Here is a 27,233-nt window from a genome sequence, read left to right as displayed (position 1 = left end):
CATTACTGATAATAAATCAGATAACAAGGTAAGCTAAGTTAGCTGATACTAGCTAGCACTGGTAAGAGTGTTGTTATGGTTACAGTGTGCACACTGTATGAGCTTTTTTTTATATATATCAGCATATATCAGCATATTTTTATATTCACCAAGTGTGAAAGCACCCTCATCCAAGTACCAGGAATCCTGACCAGTGAAAAGTGGGTGGAGAAATACTAGAAATACTGTAGACTACTGATTGGTCAAACACAATCATCATATTATCATCCAGATAATGTTTGTAGCTGGAATCGCTACTCAACATTATGGCTAAGTGATATTCAGTAGTTTAGTAACTGTGGCAAAACTTCTTTCTTTTGCAAATATCCTTTTTATGCCAGCTTTTTAAGCAACATCACAAGTTTATCCTAATGTTTCAGATCCTATTTATTTATATACCTACAGTTTTGTTCTTGATATTTGGCTCGATTTTAAATGTTTTTTTTTTTTTACCTGTACACTAAGTACAACCTGCTAATCTTTTTTTCCCCGTTTTTTTTCTCCAATGTGATCACCTGACAATTCCCACTTACTAGCCAGCTCTCCTCTCATACAACTGGGAAGGGTGAAGGCTAACACATGCTTCCTCTGAGACGCATGATGCCAAACAACAGCAGCTTTTCAAACTGATGCTCATGCTGCATCAGAGGAAAGCGTAACACACTCAGAGGAAAGCGCTATCGGCCCTCTTCCACATACACGAGCTCACAAACACCCATGATTCTCTCCTGTCCACGGATGGATGTGGCATCATCAGGATTCTAACTCGTGATCTCCTGATGATACGCTGAATGCTTTTCTGTTGCGCCACTCGGGAACACACTCTGCCAATCCTTATGTTTGGCAGAATTCCAAATAGGTTTTTATTCACTATATATGCTCACTACATAGGGTGTTGTAGAATGTACTTAGTGCACTATATTCCTGATACAACACCATTCGAATGAAAAGCAAAAATCCTTGTTTTCTGTTGTATTTATAGATTGCCTGAGAAACTTTGTGTTTAATGTTCTCTTTATTTTTGCTAAGATTAAAGTATTGGCATCCGTGGCTTCGCTACATCACCGTCCTCTGCATTTATCCTCTGCCACAAAACATATCTGCTCTTTATCTGTCATTATAATCTTTTTCACCTCTTTTTCTTTACTGTCTGATATCCGATGCTTTGCCTTGGCATCAGATAGCGTGAGCACTGTCCCACATCGATGTCTAATCAACATACTTTCACAACTAGGAGGAGGCAATGTGCACTTCTTCCCCTCCTCCCTTTCTTCCCTATCATTCTCCCTCCCACCCTATACGCCTTCTATTTCTCTTTCTTTCTCTCTCTCTCTCTCATCTCCTTTCTTTCCTCCTCACTTCCTTTCTCCCTCCTCCCAGAGAACTTTGAAATAATTTGAGTCTCCTGGGTTTTTACACATTCTAATTTCGAACTAAATGGGACATCTGTTTGAGAAAAGGAAGATTTGCCTCGGTTGCTACGGCAACTATCACTCCGTGGGAAAGAAAGATAGAAGAGAGGGGAAAACGGGTCCAGCAGTTTTACAGATTGACTTCATGGTAGACTTTACTAACACCACCACTATGTCCTTCTGTGAAAACACTCTCATTTTCATCATTCCACCCCAAACACACTTTTTTCTCTTTCTTTTTTGTTGTTCCTTTGCATTTAGTATTGAATCTCACTCTCTATACAATTTCTATACAATTTCTCCATAATGCAAGAGAAGGAAATTATGGCATATGAGATAATTATCATTGTGCATTAAGAGTTCTGCCAATTAGATGAGAAAGAAATGTCATCTTTAAGCATGCACACACACACACACACACACACACACACAAATGCACAGAAACGCACCATAATATGAAAGAGCTTTCATCTGCCCTGAAAGCTGCTCATTAGTTTTGATGATTGATCATTATTTAAGAATCTGCTACTGCAGCAATCTTAACCGTTTAAATTGTGGCTTGTGGTGTTGACGTAAGTGGGTTGCAGAGACAATCACAGCCTGTGGAGAAAAAGTGCCTTTTAAGTTAAGTACAGGCGTGGACGGAGTAATATTCGAGAAATTGTGCACTAAAAACACTTCTACAAGTGGTACGAGACACACATGGCCACTTAGCATAGCTGATGCGTCCTCGATAACCAGTGGTGGACAGAAATGGCAAAAAATTGCTCTCAAGTGAAAATACTGTTGCTAAAATATAATATTGTTTGTTTGTTTTCCCCCCATCTTCTCCCAAATTTGGTCCTGTCCAGTTCCCACCCACCAGCCAGCTTTCCCCATCATACAAAAGCTACTAAGCAGGGAGGGTGCAGCATAACACGCTCGTTCTCTAAAACTCAGAGAGAAGCGCTATCTGCCCTCTTCCACATACATGAGTTCACAGATGCCTGCGATAGTCTTGTGTTTCTGTGATTGACAGTATGCCCCTCCCATCCAGACAGCACAGCCAGTCTTGCTCTCGTTGGGATTCAAATTCTTGATCTCCAGACGATAGGGCTTACATGTTTTACACATGCTTTTTCCTCTGGTCAGATCAAATGTGAATGAACTTCACCTGGCAGAAAAGTTAATTCACTGAATAGGAAATGAGGCAGGATATGAAAGACGTGGATTTTGTTCCTTTTGCTTTGCACCAACTTTATCTAGATGAACTTGACTTGTAACTTCGGTTGGGCAATGTGACTATGATACTGATATTGCGATGAATTATGTCACAATACACCTTTCTGTGGTAAAGTATCATGAATATTGTGATTTTTTTTTTCTTTCATAACTTTAGTAATAAACTGACAGGAAACAGCCGATCTGATGTTGAAAATTTTACAGAATTTTTTTCTCCTTTTCAGTGCTAAATATTTGTAATAAATAAAAAAAAATTCTATTACGTAAAAAATAAAATGCATTTATTTTTGCAGACAAATCAATTTTTAAACAGTTTTATTTATTTATTTCATTTTATTGGTGAGCGGACCTATATATCATGATGCATACCATGCATCAGAAAAATGCTGTTGAGAATCGTTGAGAATATGATACACTTGACTTTTACCTCGCTGTTTTCTTACTGTTGCCTGGAAAAAAAGTAGCCGTCTTGTCCATGAACATATGCTATGGTTCTTGTGGTTCTTGTGCCTAAACGTTTATAGATGCTGAAGGACTTAATTTATCTCAAAGCCAGAGATAAAACTCTTACACCTGATTACGTAATGTTTCAGCATAGGTCCTTAAAAAAAAAAAAAAAACGTCCCCTGAACAAGAACCAGCTTCGGCACAGGCACCTTGTCTGTGGAAAGGCTGTTTGTGTGTGTGTGTGTGTGTGTGTGTGAGAGAGAGAGAGAGAGAGAGAGAGAGACAGAGAGAGTGTGAACCTCCACACCCAATTTTATCTTCCTTGGAGAGGCCCAGGGGCTCTCACCCTCCCTTCCATCTTACCATCCAGAAGGCAATAGTTTTGTATCGCTCCAAGCATCACCATATGACACTTATTCTTGCTAGCTAACAAACACACACACACCCACACACACACATCCGGAAGCAGCCGCTCATGATGGTGTTATTCTGCACCTGCTCCTCACAGTTCAGACTTGAGGGGCCTGGCAGTAGCATAAACAACACACAGACACACACACACACTCACACACACACAGTCACACATACTCTTCCTGCATTAGTCCTATCCGAGGCTGTTAGTGAATTGGAGTGACATCTGGTTCTTCATTTGTGCTTTTGCTCTCTCTGTCCCTCCATCTCCATCCCTCCACATCACATCTATTCCCATTCCTGTCGCTCCCCCCCCCCCCCCCTCCCCCATTCTCATTGCTCTTCTCCCGAGTTGTTTCTGGCAGCAGATGTATCGTACCTCCTCTGCCACAACATGCACTGTACCACTGTACCTGCCTTTACGTATTGGCAACATAATTATAAAGCATGCATGTGTTTGAGGCCTTCCAGTGGGAGCTCATTAGTAGTGCGCAATGTGTCGCTTTGAGTCCCACACGTCTCCCTGTGCTCTTATAGTCCCTCTGAAAGACACAGAATGAAGATAGAGACATAGAAAGAGACAAGAAAGCCTTTGTTAGTAAAGTGTCTGGAGAATTTCTGTGTTATGCAGTTCATTTTATCTCTAATGGTAGAGTAATTTCTTCCATAAAGTAGATTTCTTCCAAAGGCTACTTGGTACTTCACTTGAATGGAAGAAACTGTACAATACAATGCAATAAAAGATACACTTGAACACACGCACAGACAGTTGCCATGTGTTTTTATCCTGTCTCCACCACTGTCCTGTCATTGGTTGGTTGCCCTAATGTGTTCACCTGTTCTGTGTTTAGAACAGGTGATTTAGTCCTTGATTTATAACCTGTTGTGTAATAGTTGTGTAAAAGTCTTGTTGTGCAATTTTGTAACTTTGTTCCCACGTTTGTTCCCACGTTTTCTGTCACTGACTTGACTGGTTCCTTGACTGTGTGTCTTGACTTTTGATGAGTTAGCTTGACGTTGCCTGTCTGTGTTTTGACTCCTGGCTGATTCTTGGAAGGCCCTAAAGAAAAGCACGCGTTGAGTTTACGCACTTACGTCCAGCATCAGTTGCGCACGTTGCAAAAGGTCCCTGATTATGTCGTTTTAACTATCAAAAATAGAGATGATACTTATCCAACACCCAGGATTGGTATCAGACCGAAACTGGAAAAAATGATGGACCGAACTTGTTTGGAAACATCAAGTTTGGAATTGGATTTGACCAAGATTTTCTTTTTGGAACTGAACATACAAAGAGACTTGATTGTATTTTTTTTTGTTAGGATTGATTTTTATTGTGCTTATACTTTACTTTATGCTTACACTGTATTATAATTTCAGTGTAAGTGATTTATGTGTGTTTCTGTATTTTTTTAAGTGCTTCAGTTTAAAAATCATTTTAGTTTTTTTAAAAAACTAAATATCAGCTGATACTCCAGGTTTCAGTATCAGTATCAGAAAAGAAAAAGTAACATTGTGTTTATATTTAATATATAATTATACATTTTTTCTGTATAATAATCAATTGTTTAAAATGTTTTTAATGCCCAAACACGATTAAATATGGCCTAGGAACATGTGTACACCTTTGTTCTCATTAAAAAATACCAAGATCTATAAATATTTGAAAATATTATAATGTTATCCAAGGACAGTTCTAGAGAGTGGGCTGTGGCCCCATGTAAAATGTGATTGATCACCCCAGTCCAAGTCCAAGTACCAATTCAGCAACCACAACAACAAAAAACTTTCACGCATTCACTTTAATGGCAGTGAAACAGGAAGAGATAAAGTCTCGCATGTAGCGGTTATGTCCTTACAAACAATATAATAACAGTGGAAATGAGACAACAACCCGGAATATTGAATGTTTTACTCAGATGATTTGGTAAATCAGCAAAAAACAAATCAGTATGACTAAAATTTCACTCTGTTTACAGCTAGCATTGACCGCTAAGCAAATATGCATGTGCCTTGCCATGTTGAAAAACATCGCCATTGTGTCACAGCTTGTCTTGGCACAAAATCTGGCTGTGTGTATGAAATTTTGTATGAAATATAATCAATTTTCTGAGGCCTTGTTACAAAAAAAAACAATTTAGAAGTTGCTTATTGTGAACTCTTTGACAGATATTTTTCCATGTAAGATGTTATTGAGTGCAGTTTTTGTATGGCTGAAACTTGCTAAGTGTTTTAGTCGTGTGTGTGTGTGTTTGTGAGTGTGAGATTGTATTAAAGGCGAGCGGTCTTTCATATTTGACAAACTTCAACTATCTGCAATCTGCATCTCAGTCTGAGATAACCCTTTCACTCAATCACTGGTGCACACACACACACACACACACACACACACACACCCAGACGCACACACAGAGACACATGTCGGCGTCTACCACTTTCACACTCTCCAGAATCTGAAATTACAGCTTCGGCCTCATCCAAAATTGGCGGGGGGGCAGCTGGAGGAGGAAGAGTGAAGGCGGCGATGAGGTTGTCTCTTTTTGACATCAAACTTTATTACAGTGCATCAGCAGACACAGAGTGGGCATGAGCGACTGAGTGAGCGAGTGAGTGGGTGAGAGAAAGAAAATACGGGAAGAGACGGAGACAGATTAACAAAAGGACTATTTTTGTGGCACGTCTCTTGCTTTTCCATCCTACTGTAGTCTCTCTCCTCTTTCTCTTTCTCCCACTCCCCACATGTGTTGTCTAGCATTGTGGTTGTTTTTAATAAATGAACTGAATATCAGGAGGATTAGCTCTAGAGGACTCTTAAATATTAAGCATTTATAACGCCGTCTAAGGCCTACGTTATACTTGACTCTATTTACGCATAAATAAACAGCTGTGTCTCCGCAAGCCAAACGGGGGAGGGTGAAGGCTAAATTGTGCTTCCTGTGAGACGTGTGAAGCCAGTCAATAACATCTTTTCAAACCTGCTGCTCATGTTGCATCACAGGGCAGGGTAACACACTCGGAGGAAAGCACTATCCACCTTCTTCTGCGTACACGAGCTCAGAGACGCCCATGATTCGCTAGTGTTGCTGTGATTGACAGGGGAGAGCGATATATCAGTTATACAATCCCTCCCACCCAGAGAGCATGAACAGTTTTGCTTTCTTGGCTGTGGCGTTGTCGGGATTCAAGCTCACGACCTCCTAACGATAGAGTGAATAAACAAATAATCAACACCTTTTAACCAGTCAGAACGGGGCACTCTACAGCGCTGTGGTATAAATATGGCTTATTTTTACACATATATCAGTCAAGATCAAAGCCCTAATGTTTTCCATTCTCTTCACTTACTTCCTGTGTTTTCTGTTTATACTCCAAGCCAAACATCTGAACATGTCTTTACGAGTGACACGAGTGTGCGTTTATCAGCCCCCGCTAACAACTAATCACCGTGATTAACTCAGTAAAAGACTGAAGTCAGAAGAGGTAGCGACGGGAGTTGTAAGTATGTTCGTGTATCGTACACACAGATGGACGTTTTGAGAGTGCAGATGTCCATCGAGGGCCTTTTGTTGGCGTGTATGAAGGCTTGATTTTCAAAAGGAATGGAAAATATCAGCTATTATTCATGAGGCCACTGACATTTTTATTGACTGAATAACAGAATGTTCTCTTTAAATATCCGTTTAAGAAAACACAGTGGGATAGTAAAGCAAACACTGACACGAGCAGCACACCTATGTAGAATTCAGTCTCGTCTATTAGACCATGTGTATATGTGTGTGTGAGAAAGAGAGAGTTACAGAGAGAGAGAGAGAGAGCGAAAGAGCTCTTGGCTCATGATGATAATCAGTGCTGTGAATGTTCCTGTTGATGAGTGAGAGTCCACACAGCTGTTCTGGAGTCTGCTGTATGCCCAGCCGTGTGTGTGTGTGTGTGTGTGTGAGGTGTCAGGCTGTGTGGGCAGATGTCTCATTGCACACATGGGTTTGTCACTGCTGGTCTCGGCCTGTCCAGCTCTGGTGTAATGAAGCAGTATCAGAAATCACTGAGTGTAGTCCAAACTCCACACACACACCCACACATGTACACACACACACACACACACACACACACACACGCGCTATCCGAGTCTGAACTAACACACTACTATTAGTCCAGGCACATGGAATGAATTTATCTTGAAAATGATAGATAAATTTATTCCTGGATGATTTGTGAAGCACAGAGACCTGAACACTTAATTAACTACATTAGCTAGTTTTGGTTTTAAGGCTCCCGAGATAAAGCATTTGCTCTATTGTCCAGAGATCATGAGTTCGAATCCTGTCACAGCCATCCATGTCCCAGAGTCCAAGAGAGAAAACTGTCCGTGCTGTCTGGGTGTTAATCAGAGCGACTCTAGCCAATCGTGGGTGTCTGTGAGCTGATGTATGAGGAAGAGGGCAGACAGCACTTTCCTCTGATTGTGTGACGCAGCATTAGCAACAGTTTAAAAAGATGCAGTTAGCTGGCTTCACATGTGTCAGGTGAAGCCTGTCTTAGTCATCACTGATAGCAGAGAATTGTGTGTGGGAAATGGCCAAAGAAAATAGGCAGAAAATAAACCTATATGTTAAATTGCTGTGGTATAAGAGGAATAAAAAAAACTTTAGGATATGTTGTTGTTATTCTTCTTTACATTTCTACTTTTTATCAATTTGTGTGTATACATGACAAAAATATGAGATTTTACTATCAGTCCAGAATTCCCAGATTGGTATGATTTAAAGATTTATGCATTTGAAAGAATACAGGCTTATAATGCATAATGTGAAGAAAAGTGTGTTTTATGTGTGTGTTGGAAATGATCAGAGGTGATAAATAAACAGATTTTTAATATTGAAAGGAATAATTGTGATTATCATTTCAGCCCAAGAAGTGCAAGGCTTTTAGGTGCTGAAGGAAATTTTTTTTATAAAGATGGAAATCCAGTCAGAGCATTAGATTTTTACTTAGAGGTTATTGGTGAGATGTAACAGTGGCTTAAATCCGAACGTGATCCGATCCTGGGGAGCAGACGTGTATGAAAACCCGTCAGATTCGTTGATGCATGCTAATCCGTTTCCACCCGAGGGTTTGAACTTAATTACTGGACTTCATTTTGATGCCTATGCAAACAAGAAAAGCATAAATATCCAACTAATATCTCCTACCAACTATTTCAATTTAATTAAACAGACCTATTTTTTATAATTATATGGATGTATGGAAATGGAATGGAAATGAATTTTGTTGTGTGTGTGTGTGTGTGTGTGTGTGTGTGTGTGTGTGTTGGGGGGCACTTGTATCGACTGCGTGAACACTTTGTGTTGTTTCTCTCTTTAACACGAGCTCGCAGCGCAACAAAAGAAATCCAGACAGCTCGCTGACTTAAAATGAAATTAAAACCTATTTTTGTCAGAAGCAGTGTGTGGAGAATACGTAACAACATTGTGTAATTATTGTGCGTCGTTGTGAGACTGTCCGTGTTAGTTTAGTTGTGTGACAGCTTTAGCAACTTGTCAGAGAAGTGTGTTTAGTTGTGATGTTTGTAAGGAGTAATCAGATTAAAGCTGTTAGTATGTGACTTGATGCCGCTGCTTTGATTTTACATTATTTCAGTCAGAGTGGAGCTTTTCTCCCAATGCAGTCACTATAAATACAGAGAAGTAGAAGATACACACACACACACACACACACACGCACACATACACATGCACTCAAACTGGATGTACACAGTAAAAAAAAAAACAATCTGAGTTTAATTTCCTTTTAATGACAAATCAAATGTACTGTCCAACCTACACATACAAAAACAGTATTTGTGTGTTGTTGTGTTATTTCTTTGCTGTATTGAGTTGTGTTATTTTGATATTGTGATGTTGACTTGTGTTGTGCAAAGTCCAATCACAATATGAACAATTTACTTGTGTTATTTTGTTGCTGAGTTTTGTTTTTGTGTTATTTCTTTTCTGTATTAAAATGTTATTGTGTTATTTTGATGTTGTGTTGTGTTGTCTAGTTGTGTCGGTATTTCTTTTCTGTACTGAGTTATTTCTCTGCGCTATTGAGATGTGCTTTACATATTGTGTTGTGCTGTTGTGCTGCTGAGATGTGTTGGGTTAGTCCTCTGCTGTATTGTGTTACTTAGTTGCATTACTGTGTAGTTGAGTTGTGTTGTGTTTTTTTCTTTGCTGTATTAAGTTGTGTTATTTTGATATTGTGTTGCTGAGTTGTGTTTTTATTTGTTTTTCTGTGCTGTATTAAGTGGAAGTTATTTTGATATTGTGTTGCTGAATTGTGATGTGTTATTTCTTTGCTATATTCAGTTGTGCTATTTTGATATCGTGTTGTGTTATTGTGTTGCAGACTTGTGTGAGTTCTCTATGGTGTTCAGTTTGTTATTTCGATATTGTGTTGCTGAGTTGTGTTGTGTTATTTCTTTGGTGTATTTTGAGTTTGTTATTTTCATACTGTGTTAGTGAGTTGTGTTATTTTGTTGCGTTATTGTGTCGCTGAATTGTGATGTGTTATTTCTTTGCTATATTGATTTTATTTTGATATTGTTGTGCTGAGTTATGCTGAGGTATTATTCCTTTGCTGTATAAAGTTGTATTATTCTGTTGCCTTATTGTGTTACAAAGTGTGTCGTTGTGTTATTTCTTTGCTGTATTAAGTTTCCCTTTGGTTACTGGGGTTAAGGTCAGGGTTAAGTTTATATGTAACAGCGTTAATCAGCTGCATTAATAATTATGCTAATGGAAGGTCCTCAAAATGAGAGTACGACAACATTTTGTGTGTGTGTGTGTGTGTGCGTGTGCGCCTCATGCAGTACACCACTGCCAGTAGTCCTCTGAATCTCTTGAACCTGCTGAGTGTTGCGTAAGTCACGCTGTGGACCAAATGTCCCAAATCTGCCACGCTTTAACCCAGAGAGAGGAGCTGGGTGGAGGAGGGGGGCAAAAAAAAACACACAGCCACTGAGACATGGAACACTTACACTAACTTCTCATCCTCACACACACACACACACACACACACACACACACACACACACGGAATCATATACGCGCCTGTGTTGGCTGTAGAATGGTTTAATCCTCCTATTGTGTGAGACTGATATATTGTGCAGTCCAGGGGTTCTGTCCCTCTGTCAGAGGTTGTGTGTCTCTCAGTGTGTGTGTGTATGTGTCAGTGTGTCTCAGTGTGTGTTTAATGCACTGTGTGTGTAGCATGGCTGCGTTGGCTGAGGAGTGTAGATGAGCTGGGCTCTCCCGCTGTGCTGGGATCAGACTGAGAGCGGTGTGTGAGCGGACCGCTGCCTTCTCTCTCATTAAACATCAATGTGCACACACTCTGCATCCGGCCGTAACACAACTGCGTCTCGGTAACACATCACAGTAACACAATCCAGCAAATAACAGAGTGATGCAACACAATCCAGCAATGAAATAGCACAACTAAGCAACATAATAACACAACACAATAACACAATACAGCAAATATCACGATAACACAATTTAGCAATGAAATAACACAACACAACTAGCGACATAAAACTACAACCCACTGCAGCAAATAACACAACACAGCAACACAAAAATGCAACACCATAACACAATACAGCAATGAAATAACACAACAAAACTCAGCAACACAATAACACAGCACAATACAGCAAATAATACAACACAACTCAGAAACACAATAACACCACAAAGTACAGCAAATAACAAAACACATCAATATAAGACAACTCAATACAGCAAAGACAAAACACAACAACACAACTCAGCAACACAATAGCAAAACAAGACAATATCAAAATAATGTAATATAGCAAAGGATTAACACAATACAACTCAGCAACAAAGCTCAGTACTGCAAATAACACAAACACAATGCAGCTACAAAATAAAACAACATAATGAAAATACAGCAAAGAAATAACACAACACAGTCACGTGCTGTGACTCTAAGCAGTAGATACAGTGTTTCTCCTGCAAAATAATAGGCTGTGATGGATCAAGTGCTATTTTAGAAGCTGCTGAACGATGAGGGTGGAAGTGATTTTGTTCATTTAAAGCAACAGTGCAGTGATTAATGGGATGGTTATCATTAGGACTATGCGTGCAGTAATATATTGATGATATACTAAACTCCTATTAGCTGTTTATTTCAGTGCTTGCCATCTTCTTGTTCTTACAGTATATCATACTGTGTATCACCATGATATCTTTTTTATTTTTTTAATAGTCTTTTTTATTTTTCATTTTTACATTGCCTCTTGTTTTTCTGTTACATCATATTACATTTGTGGTTTGTTTTGGTTTCTTCTCTTCAGGAGGTGAAATGCATGCTCAGTGGGGTTAAGGTCTGGTGATTGACTTGGCCAATTAGATTGGAGTCATTTGGAGTCACAGGAGTCACGTAAATTGACAATCATGAGTTAAATCATCAGTAGAGATTAGTGAGCCTGTTCCAGAAGCAGCCATGCAAGCCCACGCCATGACACTACCTCCACCATGCTTGACCATTGAGCTCATATGTTTTGGATCATGAGCAGATCCTTTCTTTCTCTACATGTTGGACTTTCCATCACTTTGGTAAAGGTTAATCTTGGTTCCAGGACTTTTTGTGGCTCTTCTCTGTATTTCTTTGTGAATTCCAATCTGGCCTTCTGATTCTTACTGCTAATGAGTGGTTTCATCTTGTGGTGTGGCCTCCATATTTCTGCTCTCAATGTCTTTTTGGAAAGGTGGATTGTGATGCATTCACGCCTGCCCTGTGGAGGTCGTTGGTGATATCACTGACTGTTATTTTGGGGTTTTCGTCACAGCTCTCACAATGTTTCTGTCATCAACTGCTGTTGTTTTCTTTAGCTGACCTGTTCCATTTCTGGTTGTTAGTATATTAGTCATTTCTTTCTTTTTCAGTACATTCCAAATTGTTGTATTGGCTATGCTCAATGCTTGTGCAATGGCTCTGATCGATCTCCCCGCTTTGAAGTGTTGTTGTGTTTGGTCATAGCATAGCAATAAATCTGTGCGAAACTCAGATTTTACTGCAAAAATAAGACATTTAATTAATACAGCAAACAACTATTTATTGCCTGACACTTCTTAAAAGCATAGAAGATAGATTTCCAAGGCTGGTGTGCTTAACATATGTGTCATCTCAAAAAAAGAATCTCTGTATTGAGCACATCTCAAGCTTCAAGTCTAGTCTTAAAATGTATTACTCTATTTGTGTGTCAGTTTTGTGAAGCATTACAGCGACACCTAGGAAATCAGGGTCCTCTTTGCATGTTTTACAGTTGTAGGTGTAAAAACACAAACTAAATTGACAATGGATCTGTGGATGTGTGTGGAGGCTGTTGGTCTCTGTGCGAATCCCCAGCAGACTATGTGACCTGTGAGCTATTAATTGAAACAGACAGAGTTAATGAGCTGCTGTGTGTGTGAAACGCTTCACTAAAGTAGTTGTTTAAGGTCCTATGAAAAATGACAGCTTCGCCTTGCCGACTCTCACAACCTTTCCCACCCCACTTCAACACCGCAGAGTGTCAAAGGCTAAACATTTCTGTAATAACTCCCGCACACGTATGCATTTGCCCCGCTTCTATGCATGTGTGCACACCCACACAGGCGTCCACACTGTAATTAAGGTCATGGTACCTTTAATTGATTCACCAAGAGGTGATGGTGATAAATAGAGTCTTGTGTTTAGCCTTGAAGCCTGTAGTTACATACTTTCTCCTTACCTTTTTTTTCCCTCACTCTCACTCAGCCTTTGCTTTTCTCTCATCTATATTCCTCAGTCCTCATCTTATCTTGCTCAGTTTCAAATCTGTCTATCTCAGTCGATTCTTAAATCAAACTGAATGAGCTCACTCATGGTCTGCGTTTACATTTAAAATTCCTTTGAAACATTAATGGTCTTTTTTTTTTAAAAAACATCAAGACTTTCTTGTAATGTGTTTTTCCCCACTTGCTTAAACAAATCTAAAGTTGAAACTTGGGCACCTACAGTCCTACAGTGTTTTTCTTCAAGCCAAATGCCTTGATATGATTAGTGCATAAGAATACATTAACACATACACTCACCGATTAGGAACACTATACTAATCCTGGGTAGAGCCTTCTTTTGCTCTCAAAACAGCCTCAATTCTTCATGGCATGGATCCCACCAGATGTTGGAAACATTCCTTTAAGATTCTGGTCCATGTTGACATGATTACATCATGCAATTCCTGCAGATTTTTCAGGTGCACTTTCATTCTACCACATCCCAAAGGTCTTCTATTGGATTTAGATCTGGTGACTGGGAAGGCCGCTGAAGAACACTGAACTCATTGTCATGTTCTCATTGTCAAAGTAGCCATTAGAAGGTGGGTAAATTGTGGCCATGAATGGATGCACATGGTCAGAAACAATACTCAAATAGACTGTAGCATTCAAACGATGATTAATTGGTATTAACAGGCCCAAACTGTGCCAAGAAAACATTCCCCACACCATGACACTACCTCAACCAGCCTGGACTGTTGACACAGTGTAGAAGTATTCACCCATCTTGCTGTGAAACCCCTAAACTACCCCTGGGGCATCCTATTGCCATCAGGAGGTACATAATTAGTTGAAGGGATTTGATCTGTGTACAATTAAAGTGTCACATTATCTCAATAAATACAAGTACGGGAAAAGTTCTTGAACAGTATCAATCAGAATTTGGTTATAAACCATATCCCAAATTTTGAACATCCCACAGAGTACCATTCAATACATTATGAAAAAAACGGAAAGAATATGGCACAACCAGGACTTTGTCTAGTGGAGGTTGTCCACCAAATATCAGGTCAGGGGTCGCTCTGAAAGAACTGGAGACATCTACAGCTTTGAGATGAGAGAAAACTCTATGAAACCCTAAACTGCATGATGGTGGTAGCATCATGTTGTAGCTAAGCTTTTTATCAGCAGGGACCAGGAAACTGGTCAGGGTTAAGCATAAGTTGCAAATACAGGGCAATTCTGGAAGAAAGACCCTGTTCCAGCCTGCAAGAGACTTCAGACTGTGGCAGAAGCTCACCTTCCAACAGGACAAACAAGCCTAAGCATACTGCCAAAGCTACACTGGAGTGGTTCAAATCCAAGAAATTTAGAGAATCCAGACCTCAATCTGACTGAGACTCTGTGGAAAGACTTGAAAATTGTTGCTCACTAGCTTGTCTGACAGAGCTTGGGCAATTTTGCCAAGACAAATAGGCAGAAATATCAGGATCCAGATGTGCAAAGCTGATAGAGTCATATCCCAGAAGGTGTAATTGCAGCCAAATGCAGTTCTTCCAAGTACTGGTTATGATAAAAAAAAATATTTTGTACCTTCAACTGCAAAAAATGTGGAAAGGTTCAAATACTTATGCATACTTGAATACTTATGCAAAGTATAAAGATGTAATTAATTATCAATTTCAAATTTGAATCAAATTCAAATTTTTTTGGTCACACACACAACTATACACAGCATAACGTGCATCGAAATGCTTTTTCCGACTGTCTGTGACAAAAATAGAATTTACATAAACCAGAATTATACATAAACTCTCACATTAATGAGATAGAGTAGAGATTATTAGTGGACGTTGCACCTAGTACATGTAAGATTTAAGTGATAACTTAAGACTATGTTGATACTGTTAGTTGTTGCAAAAAAATGTTTTTAGTAGTTTGTCAACTCAAATGTAGTACAGATTAGGACTGTTTTTACTTTTCTTTTTTTCTTTTTTACATTTTCTCCTCACTTTCCAGCTCGTGGGATTACCAGAGGAGACAGCATGCAAAAGCAAACAGCTGTTGCGAGCTCTTTTTTTCCCACCTCAACAAATAAAAAAAAACAAATTATGAAAAACACAGGAGCTTTTTTACTGTGTGCTTGTTGACAGCTCGGTGTGCTGTTTAAGTGATTTATACGTGTTAGGATAACCCTTTGGCCTGGTAGAAATCATATTAACTCAACAAGCCCTCCCAGTCTGTTGCTTGTAAATTAGTCGGTGAAATCTTCTCCTGCATTGTGTATGCAACATATTGGAAAGGCTTCTCTTTCCCTCCCTCGCTCACTCAATCACTCACTCCGTTTCTGCTGACTTCTGCTTTTCTGATCAACACTTGTTTTCTTTTCTCTGCTTACTAATATTACTCTCTCTATTCGTCAGCTGCGGAAAGTCGGATGAATTCAATATGGATTCAGCTAGTCGACTTATTTCACTTATCACTCTACATACATACTCTTTAACCATTTCATGTACACTCTCACAAATACAGAGAGGAATATTTAAATATGAGGATTAGTATGCAATGCCATTATGAATGCTTTAAGATATGAGGTGTAAATTATTCTAATGACATTCATAGCACTTCAGATGTTTGGTCACGCTTTATTTGAAGGACACCTACATTGGTCCTTTATAATGCATTCATAAGCATTGCATAAATCATTCGGATTCGTCAGAAGGTGTTGATTAGTTTGCTATAACAGCAGCTCTAACAGTAGTTCCAGCTGTAATGTGCTTGTTCTAACACGTTATCGTTTCTCTAGTAACAATTTCTATGGTGGACGCTCCACATAAACAGGTCAAAAATGTGTGTACTCATTGATATGGTGAGGTTTTCTGTAAGTAGAGGTTTATTTAGCATTTTTTGGAAGGAGTCTCCAGTGTCACTTTTAGCACACTCAGACTGTACTAAGGGTACTAAACTGTACCTTTCCTTGTCACTAAAGTATGTATCTTTAACCTGGAAAGGCAAATGTGGTGTATCTTTAAAGCTTTACAAGTCCAATTATGTACAAAGGTGCACACTAATATCATTAAAACCTTTTCGTTTTGTTTTTGTTACTGTGGTGTGATTGTGATGATGAAGAACCTTGTAATGTGAGAAATATCTTTAAATATTGGCACTAGGAAATTAATGTTGGTTGATTAATGTTTTATAAGAAATGATAAAAATGAATTTTACATTTTACAGTTAAAAGGTTTTTATAATTATTTATTATTTAAATATATATTTAAATAATATAATTTTTTTTTTTATTTTATAATATAAGAACTCTTTTTTCTGCACAGTTTGCAACTGAAATCTGAGCATCAAAAACACAAGCACACGTTTGCCTCTGGACACTGATGCAGCAAACACCACTCTCCAAAAGTAAACGTTTCAAGTGACTGCTTTCTGTAAATTACCAAATCTGAGCAACTTTTATGAGCAGACTGCTACTTTGAGACACACACACGCACACACACACACACGCACACACACACACACACACACACACGCATAAAGCAAAACAGAAGAAGAAGAAGATGGATCTCGGGACAGATTGTTAGTGACATGTTAATTTCTACTTCGTCACTCAAGCTTGGTGCATCTGCAATCAAAGTGATGGCACACAGGCAGAGCTATCAAACCTTCGTATAGCTCCAACTCCGCCTTCTCAAAGTGGCTCTTTCTCTCTCTCTCGCATGCAGCCTCGTAAACGCTTCCCTTAACTGTCCTCACCATTTCTCTCCTGCTCTCTTTCTTCTTATTCGACCCCTTTAAGTCTTATTTTAGTGACAATTTTTTTTAGTAACACAGTCAGAAACATGACCCGCTGTATATTTCACTTTTTATGTTTTTTTAAAAAAATTAAAAGCATTCCTTATTTAATACTGTAATGAACAACAAGTTTAATAAGGTGCTAGTGTTATAGAATAACTGCTGTACTGACGTATTGTTTACACACTTATCTGTGAAGTAAGTAAGGAATCAAACACACTGAGAGCGTGCAGTTATAGGAAAACAATCAATGCCTCTATCTTGTCCTTACCGTCCTCAGCATCACAGTGACCTGGACGTGGATATTATTCATAAAGAGGAGGATGATGATATCATTTGCACTTGTCTGAGATTGTTTTGCATCTACACACTGTGTGTTAAACATATTTTTCCCCCTGGTCTCTCTGTGTGTTCCCCTGAGGCAGGCAGCCGTGGTACTACGGCTGGGGTTTTAATCTTCCACGAGGGCAAGCACTGCTGGACAAGTGGAACCAGATCCCCGACTCCACTGACATCCTGCTCACACACTGCCCTCCTCTGGGTGAGTCACTAATCACACACACACATATGCAGGTACACACTTCTTCACGACTTTCTCCTGTGAGTTTGTTTCCACTGAAACACACACATTGACGCACACACATTTGCTTTGAGGGCTTTGGCAGATGGAGTGGCTACAGCAGGCTGCTAAAGCATGCAGCATCGAGACGCTGTTCGCAGTGCGGCAAATCCCTCTGCACACAATAAAACACGCATATACACACACACACACACACTCACACACACATATAATATATATGGGAGGGGGGAAAGTTTCTCTATAAAGACTGGATGTTATTTAAAAAAGGTTCAGAAAAATCACAAAAATTGTTTCGTTGTTTTGAGAAAAAAAACGGCAGATGAACACCGTCATTAACAGAATTCCAGGAAACTGTAATCTTTCAGCACAAATTATTACATAACCTGTGTCTGTACTTGGAAATGTGAATAAGCTTTCCAGTCAAAAAAACAAAACAAATAAAAAGCAGCTGTTGTCACCTGAAAAAAAAAAAATTCAACTAAATTTATGCTAGGTGTAGTTACAAGGATAAAAGTATAGAAATGACGTATTTATATCCATAATTTGTGATTTATTCTTACGTCTTGAGAAAGCAAAAATGATCATTTTTGGCTCAGTAATGTTGTGATGTGTGTTAATGCAGGTTTTTTAGACTGGGTGCCGAGGAAAATGCAGCGTGTTGGCTGCATGGAGCTGCTGAACACAGTGCAGAGAAGAGTCCAACCCAAATTACACGTCTTTGGACACATACATGAAGGTAAAGTTCACCTGCATCGGTTCCACATTTAAAGTAATGATTCACTAAGCGACACTAGCCGATTGTGGGCGTATGGGAGCTCATGTATGCGGAAGAGGGCAGATAGCACTTTCCTCTAAGTATGTTACGCTGCCTTGTGATGCAGCATGAGCAGCAGTTTGAAAAAATGCGGTTGGCTGGCTTCACGTGTCTCGGAGGAAGCACGTGTAAACCTTCACCCTCACCAGTTGGTAGTTGTGGTATGATGGGGGAGAGCTGGATAGTGGGTGGGAATTGCCAAGGCCAAACTGGGGAGGAAAAAAGTTGGGTTACTTTTAAATATCAAACGTTTTTAGTGTGTAGGTAAAATAATGGGTAAAAGCATTGACTGTAAACCTATAGTAGGATTTTCAGCTGCCATTTGGGAATATTGAACGTAAAATTCCAGATAAGAGACTAACATGATTAAATGGTTACCTCTTCCTCAATGCTGCCAACATCTACAGTTTAGCTGTAGCATTTACGGTTTTTGACCCATTGCTATGGCGATACAGGTGACACCCGAAAACTAAACTAAATACAAATAAAATTTGCTGATTCACTGAAGGGGAAAGGACGCGGGACGCAAAAGATGCACATTTGTATCTGATGGCACTCACTTATTTTTGTGCCAGCTTTATCTAAGTGAAATTTGACCTGTGAATTTGCAAACCTTGATCTCGTGAGCCAATAAAAAAGTGGGGACTGTGATCTCTGTGTTTGGTAAAAAAAAAAAAAAATTGAGTAGCTGCTTATTATTAAGACATATCATGGCAAACCTTTACTTTACTGTTTGGTGCAGAAAAATATCTGATGTGGATGCTGGATAAGTTCATGACTATAAATAAGAAGTCATCAAGTATGTTTTGAAGTCTATCCAATCATCTTTAAACATTACGTTTTTGTTGCCGACTTTTGTTTTAACAAGCCATTTCATCACTTCACTAATCCCACCAGAAAGGGGAAATGAAATAAAAAAAATCTATGAAAGTATGTGAAAACTCACTTTCTCGATAAGCTGCCTTCAGCCAAATAATTTATATAAATGCACGTGATTGGATAAAAAGCTGCAATGATTCATATTTAGAAAAATAGTCATCGAACTACCGCCAATTTTTATATGTTGATTGGTTCTGCTACAGTATTTTTCAAGTACTCAGCTCGATCTGCTGTGAGCTCAAAAACACTCCATTAGGCTCCGGTTTCTTTCAGCAGATTTCCATATTTACACAGAATTGAATTAGCGCTGAGCTTCAAAATGTCCTTCAATAAAGCTGGCGGAAAATATGCAAGGTCATACTGTATTTGTCAGTTTGAGTTTTAGTTTAGCAAAAAGGTTTCATGTTTTTGTTATTATGTTATGAAGTTGTGATCTGAGGGTGTGTTATGGCAAATGAATTCACTTTCATTTATAATCATGTTACAAAGAATCGTAAAAAGACCTTAATTATGCCTAAAGGGAGGGTATAAATTATTTATGTGTATGACTGCGCTGTGAGCAAGTGTCTCTGCTGTTCTCTGTGCTGCAGTAATATTTATAGTGTTCAAGTAAAGCTGAATTGTGAATGAGTTTGAGAGGGGGGAGCTCTGGTTGTCTTTTATTTCACCTTTTTACTATCTCAATTTTTAATCTTTAATGCAATATGAATTGATGTCGGTAACTGAGCAACTGTCAGCAACATGACGCGTGTTCACTGCAGAAACTCCATCAGTGAATCAGTTGGGAAAAGTTTTCACGTCTAATCCGATACTAGTCTGGCGTTCTCGGCCAGTATATCTCGAATGCTTTTTTTATTTTTAGCATCAATATTTAATATTAAGAATACTGGTGCTGACTAGGATTTTTCTGATTCTTAATACACTTCTGATATTAAATCTTTGAATATTCGCTGATACACATCCAACACCCGTACATTCTCACAGTAAGCATTTTGGCAGGGTGCTCTACAATATACATTTGTATTTTATTTTGTCAGCTTGTCTTAACTCATAACTTGTCAGCTGTATCACACACATTCATGCCATGACATTCTATATATCAGTGGACTGAACTGGAAAAAATGTCAAATCCGATTCAGCTCTGATCCAGTGTTCAGGCTCAGGATCAGATCCCTATGTCCTGCAGTCATCCTCCTGTGTACTCTTCAGTCAGCTGTATATACCGGCTGTCACTTACACCATGAACCATGAACATCCGTAATCATAACACACATGAATGCATTAGGGTTTTTTTTTTTTCAAAGCTATGTGTGATTTTTTTTCTTGTTTTGTATCAGCTGTCATGTTGTCATAATTCTGGCATGCATGACATGATTCTCCCTGCATGGTATGAAATAATATTACAAATAAATAACTAAAAATTGCACTCTTGCCATGTGGCACAATATACAATTTGTGAGTCATATGTCATGTATGCGTAAGTTTAGACAGAATTTTGTTTATTTGTCATATCAACTATAACTGTAATTATTTTGTAAGCCCTTGTATTAAAAAAACATTGTTGTAAAAGCACTGTGATAAAAGAGGAATAAAACACTTCAGGACATGCTGTTATAAGAAAACAATCAACTTAAGGGTAAAAATTACTCCACGCCCCGTCGGGTTTCATTCTTTATATGAATGCTGTCGTGTTTTCGCTAAACAAACTGACAGATCTCTTTAGATTTTAGACCACTCATTTTGATTTTCTCAAATTTACACAGTGTTTTAAATCAGATTTTTCACTCTGAATGAAGAATTAAAGGTGAGGTCAGTGATTTTTCTGTAATATTTAGTGAAGTTCTCCTCACATTCTGAGCTGTCAATAAAATATCTGTTAGTGGAGCAACTCTGGTCTCTGTAGCATGAAAAAAGCAAATGATGTGGACCAACAACAACCAACCAAAGACAACAAGGAGGAGTGTGTATTTGCCTGTCAATTATGTTGTCTGTCCATTCAGAAAGCTTTATGTCTTGTACTAGGGCTTCATTCGACTAAAACTCATAACTCGGACTAGGAAAAGTCAAAGAAAACACACTCTCAACTCGGAATTCCTACTCAACCCCAAGTTATATACATATGACATCATATGACATCAACATGGCTGCTCACAACATCAACAGTATATATATATATATATATATATATATATATATATATATATATATATATATATATATATATTAATATTATATCTACTATATACTAGTATTTACTTAAGATCCATCAACATACTGACATATCCACTTAAATCTAAAACTCTGACTATACAGTTTGTGTTTTTAGGAGGTAAATATACATCACTCATTATAGCTAGCTGCCTAGATTGTTGCTAACAAAAGACAAACATGAAGGTGTCCATGTTTCTTCCCCGCTTTGTAGCTTAATGTCGAAAACAACGCAATTCTGAGTTAAGTCAAACGCAGCGTAGCAGTCCAGCATGTGTGTTGTGGGAGGGGAAACACTGAAGGGAGGGGCTACAGAACTTGTTGACTATACCTTTAATGTATTTTGGTTGCTTTTGTGTGTGTGTATGTTTGTTTGTTAGGTTATGGCATGATGACCGATGGAACCACTACGTTTGTTAATGCCTCTGCCTGCACAGTCAACTTCCAACCCATGAACCCGCCCATCGTCTTTGATCTGCCCAATCCCAGGAGCTCGTGATTGAACTTGGCCCCGCCTCACGCCTCCCAAAATCAGGGTTAATTTTTAAGTGTATTTGGGTGCTGTTTTGTGTACATATTACAGAGAGAGAGAGAGAGAGAGAGACTACTCTGGAAGATTTGAATCTGTTGTTGTGCCATGTTCTGTTCTCGAATCCTGACTTTGCTACTGCCTCATTTTCCGAGTGATTCTCACGCTTTCATTGCACTTGAAATGTTGTGACAATCCCTCTTGTCTGTTAATGGTGGACACACACTGGAACAACCATCATATGGACTGCGTGAGACACAAAACTCTGGAAGCCCATAAGAATGTCTGAGCTTTTAATTACTTCACACCGGAGAAGGTTTAAAAGGCCCGTGTGCTGATTGGACGTAATCTGATGTGATCTGATCTGATGGACGTGTCCATTTCCAGCCTTGTTGTTCCCGCTCGAGTTCTTCAGTGCTGTACAGAGAGGACCTCTCATCAGGGTTTGGACTCCAAATCAGACACTGAAAATATAATGTACAGTTGCTGTTGTACAAGAAATTCTCCATTTTTATGCTTCCGTTATTTGTTTTATTGTAAAACGTGTGATGTGAGTGAGTCTGTAACACACTGTCCTTAATTAAATCATTTTAAAGAATCTTTAACCATGACATTTCTTTCAAAGTGCTGATTAGAAGTCATTAAGATATTTTAATTTACATTTTTTAAGTGCTTCTCATCTGAAAATGCTCAAAGTGCACTTTTTGCCTATCAAGTATATGTTACTCTACATGTTCGCACCTATAATTTTTCTAACGTTCCTCCTAGCAGTTGTTCATTTTCATGTGTTTGGCAGGTCTGATTATGGTTATTGTTATATTCATAATTAAATAAAGTGGTCTTTTGTTTTGTCTTTTTTTTACGTGGATGAATAAGTGTATGAATCAGATGAGCATGTGTGAGAGAGCATCAAGTCAAAAAAGCTCTTCTAATGGCCAGAAAGGAAAATGTAGGACTCTAGATTGAAGAAAGAAAATGACAGAGAACAGCATTTGGATGATTATATAAAGGCTTGGAGTCTGAATTGGTGTGCCATATTGGTTTTTTTTACCACAGTGCTGTTGAATTCTTGAATCTGATTGGTCGTTTCTATAGTAACAACTTACACAGGGACTTGTATGATGGACGTTCTACATAAATGAATGTATAATTCTTGATATGGTGAAGTTTTCTTTTTTCTGAGGAGATGTTAATTTAGCATTTATGGAAGGAGTCTCCAGTGTCAATCTGTATTTATTTTGTCTTATTAATGTCGAGAGAGGGGAAAAAAGAGAGGCTGGTGAGGGAACAACTATTTATAGCTGCTATAACATAAGTGCTATGAGGAAATTACTTGTTTTGCGGACGTTCCACGACAATAATGTAACTAAAAAGAGATTAAAAGTACAACATGTCGTTCTTTAATTAGAAAAAGATTGTAATCGTTGACAAACTGCTGTGGTGCATATAACAGAAATAAAACACTTCTGGATGCTCGTGTCGAACCGCCTCACACCATGCCATCACTGATAATTTTCCTATAACAGCACACCATGTTGTATTGTATTCTTTATATATTTATTTGACTTTTTAAATATGTTTGTTTGTTTGTTTGTTTATCTTTTTTCCATACTATTCTGATATTTTTAAGACAATCTGTTGTGGTGTGCATTATCTGTGCTGACGATCTTTTTTTGTTGTTGTTGTTGTTGTTTTTTATCTTTTTTTTTAACACTCAAAAGTCTTGATACGGAGAAAACCTTGTCAAACCCTTCCTTTTTGTTCTCTGGAAAATCATTTACGCAAAAGTAAAATCTTATCCGTGCCAACGGCTCACATGTCTCCTTTTAGGTGTTTCTATTTTTCCAACCTGGTGTGAGATTGAAACATTTCTCTGCTTTCTGTTGCAATCAAAATGATCTGAATTTCATATCAATTATTTGAGAAAATCTAATTTACACAGGCACAAACCATATTCTCTCCTTCATTCGGTCACCTCACTCTTCCACACTTCTGCACATCCTAATGAAATCCTTCGTTCAAATAATTACATCAGTAATCCTGCGGGATGGAGTGTAATTTATTCGTAGCTGGCTTTTACTATGCTATTAAAGACATCTCTCTCCTCTCATGTCCTTTCTGCTCCTGTCCGTTCTTTCCCTTCTAGCTCTTGCTTATTGTTTTCCTTTTCCTTTTTTTTTTACCATTTTTAATGCAATCCATTTTATACACTTTCCATCTCTGTAAAAGGCACCTGTTTCTTTCTTTATAGCCATTTTTTTTCTGCTGAGATGTCATTCGCTGTCAGCCTCCACCTCACACACACACTCACGCACAAATAAACATCATGCATCATCACGTCAAGCACTTCATAGCTTTAGATGGGAACAAAGGGCCGGTTTATACTGCGTGTGAGTGGTGTTAAATGTCCCAGAATACGCTGCCAGATTCACTTCGATGCTATAGGATGCCAGAATCGTTGAGTAATGCTGTGGAACAACCCTATAGACAACCAGCACCGTTAGAAAGAAAACAAGTAAGCGTTAAGACATACATAAAATTACTGTTGTATTTTTTTATATGTCTGAAAATGCCAAAAATGTGACTGAGACATTTGTTTTTGCAGGACACTTTGGAAAGATAAAGAAGGTTGAACATTACTTTTTGTCATTTTTCAGCAATGGAAACACATAGTGGGAAACATATAGGTTATTTTCAGCAGTAGCTTGAGAATCCAGATACACCATGACCTTGTCCAGGAATGAAAAAAATAAGTTGGTTCTAGTTTCTCAAATTGTTTGTGTGAAAGACTCGCAACATTCAACATTCTTTTTTTGCCATGTTTATTTTATACAAGCATTTTTGCCTTGTGTTTTTGCCATGACTCTGGGGTGCCAATAATTCTGGAGTGCACTGTATGAGTGCTGTAGAGTGCACACTCTCTTACAGAAAAGTCACACAAACGTTACATGTGAACAAGATGGTTTTTAGAAATGTTATGTTTGACACATTTTCATGTAGTGTATGTGTTTTATTTATACATGATTCATTTATATTCGAATCTGATTTAAACACGATTCATTTATTTTCAAGTGAATTTTACATATGATTTATTTCTTTTCACATGTGATTTTCATATACTTCATTTATTTTCATGTGATTTTTTTTTTACATATGATTCATTACTCTTCACTTGTGATTTTTATACCAATCAAGCTGATTCTTTATGATTCTTTTGTTTTCACATGTGATATTTTTAACCCATGATTCATTTATTTTCACATGTAATTTTTACACATGATTCGTCTTTACATGTGATTCTTTACACATGATTTGTTTGTTTTCTTATGATTTACGTGATTTTTGTACGATTCATTTATTTCCAGACTTGATTTCACACAATTCACACTGTTTTCACATTTGTAATTTTTCATGACCTATTTTTAAAATGTGATTTATAAACAATTCATATAATTTCACGTAATTTTATTTAAACATGATTCATTTATTTCCACATTTGTTTTTTTTTATGCGATTCATTTTCACATGCGATTCTTCCACCTGATTGGTTTATATTCATGTGATTATTTTCATATAGTTCATTTATTTTCATGTAATTTTTGTTTTTATGCATAATTAATTTATTTTCATTTATTTTAGAGGATATGTTGTTTTCATCACGTATGTGGTATCACGTACTATCCACATGATGTCGCATGATGTCACGTTAGTTCACATTTCCGAGTGTAATGTGGAAATGCACTTTCACATGTTTTTCATATGTAATCACATATTAATCATGTGTGAATTATATGTGAGGTTTTTTTTCTCTCTCTCTTTCTGTAAAGAGAGATGACATTCTGCCTCACTGATCTACAGATGGACTGTTCCTGTTCATATGTTCATCAAAACTCTTCCATTCTGAAAAAGATCCCCTTCTTCCTGGAAATATTTCTTCCTGTGAAAATTGAAGCTCCCTATTTATTAGATGTCACGGCTGTTTTATTATAGCCAGATTAAATACTGGCCCTCATCATGAATAAGAACAAATAATAAACTTATTTGCAGTGAACCTGGCCGTCCATGTCCTTTTTAATCTACAGGCATGTAGAGGCGTACCTTTTCATAATAACCTCTGGCAAGCATTATCTTTTTTTTCTGCAAAGAATTGTTCAGCAAGGCACAATCACATCCATATAGCTTTCCCATTATCATGTAAGATACTATCACCATGACAACGCCTCGGGGCACAGGAAAAGATGACAAGAAGAAAGTTCATACTGTCTTATATCCTGAACAAAAGACAAAGACATTTTCTGGTACAAGACGACATGTTATTAGTCATGATATATTAATTGTGGTGGCATCTTTTGTTTGTCTTTTACAGTCTTTGTCTGGGATTTTGGACATTGCTGGTTAGTACAGATTGTGTCTTGGAGAGATTTTTTGGTAGGTGGCAGATTTCATGCGGGTTGCCAGGTTTAGCTTCACCCACCCACTTTTAACATGGCTCAGGGCACTACGGAGTTGCTCCATGGGGAGTCATGCTAAACCAGCCCCCGCTCTTTGTTCGCCGATGGCTCTCCTGCGATGCCAAAAAAGACGAAATCTCCCAATTCTGTCATCAGAAGAGTGTCAGAACAGAGCCTCAGGGTGGGAGGTCCCTGCTGAGTTTTTACCCGCTCTCCACTTCCTTTCCTGATTTACTTGAGCACAGTGCTTCTTTCAGTCATCTGTGATTCGGAGAAAAAAAGCCCTTTTTATATCAGTCCTCTACGGACATACTCATGCTGCTTTCACTTGCAAGGTTTCCAAAATGTGCTTTATCCAAAATTGCCCTATGCCTCTAACTGAACTGGGATTACGCTTATCTTCTTTTTTAGATCTGTTCATTTTTGTCGTATTTTAAACATTATCTTGTAGCATTTTCCCTGTTATGTTGTATGGCGGTGCTTTAGAAAACACGGCACAGATGTTTCGTTTTATGCTGCATGTTCAGCTCAGTTTTAATAAGTGTTTACTGAAAATAACGTTGACACGTAGATTCAGTTGTGGTTTGCAGGAACCAAGTCTGCAACTAATGATTATTTCTCATCATTGATTAATC

The 27,233-nt window shown here is 38.2% G+C and overlaps 1 protein-coding gene across 1 annotated transcript in view; it reads left to right on the top strand.

Moving 5' to 3' along the window:
- The window catches only part of mpped1 (metallophosphoesterase domain containing 1), a 48,206-nt gene extending 22,932 nt beyond the window's left edge, over positions 1 to 25,274 (top strand). Inside the window, exons 5-7 of the mRNA XM_026923401.3 lie at positions 17,563 to 17,678; positions 18,340 to 18,453; positions 21,999 to 25,274. Of these exons, the coding sequence (XP_026779202.3) occupies positions 17,563 to 17,678; positions 18,340 to 18,453; positions 21,999 to 22,117 (349 nt within the window). The 3' untranslated portion in view covers positions 22,118 to 25,274. The remainder of the gene's footprint in view (positions 1 to 17,562; positions 17,679 to 18,339; positions 18,454 to 21,998) is intronic.
- The last annotated feature ends 1,959 nt before the right edge of the window (positions 25,275 to 27,233 follow it).

This window comes from Pangasianodon hypophthalmus, chromosome 18, assembly GCF_027358585.1.
Source record: "Pangasianodon hypophthalmus isolate fPanHyp1 chromosome 18, fPanHyp1.pri, whole genome shotgun sequence".
NCBI lineage: Eukaryota > Metazoa > Chordata > Actinopteri > Siluriformes > Pangasiidae > Pangasianodon > Pangasianodon hypophthalmus.
The sequence above is the reverse complement of the archived record's forward strand: the minus strand, read 5'-3'. Positions and strand labels throughout refer to the sequence as shown.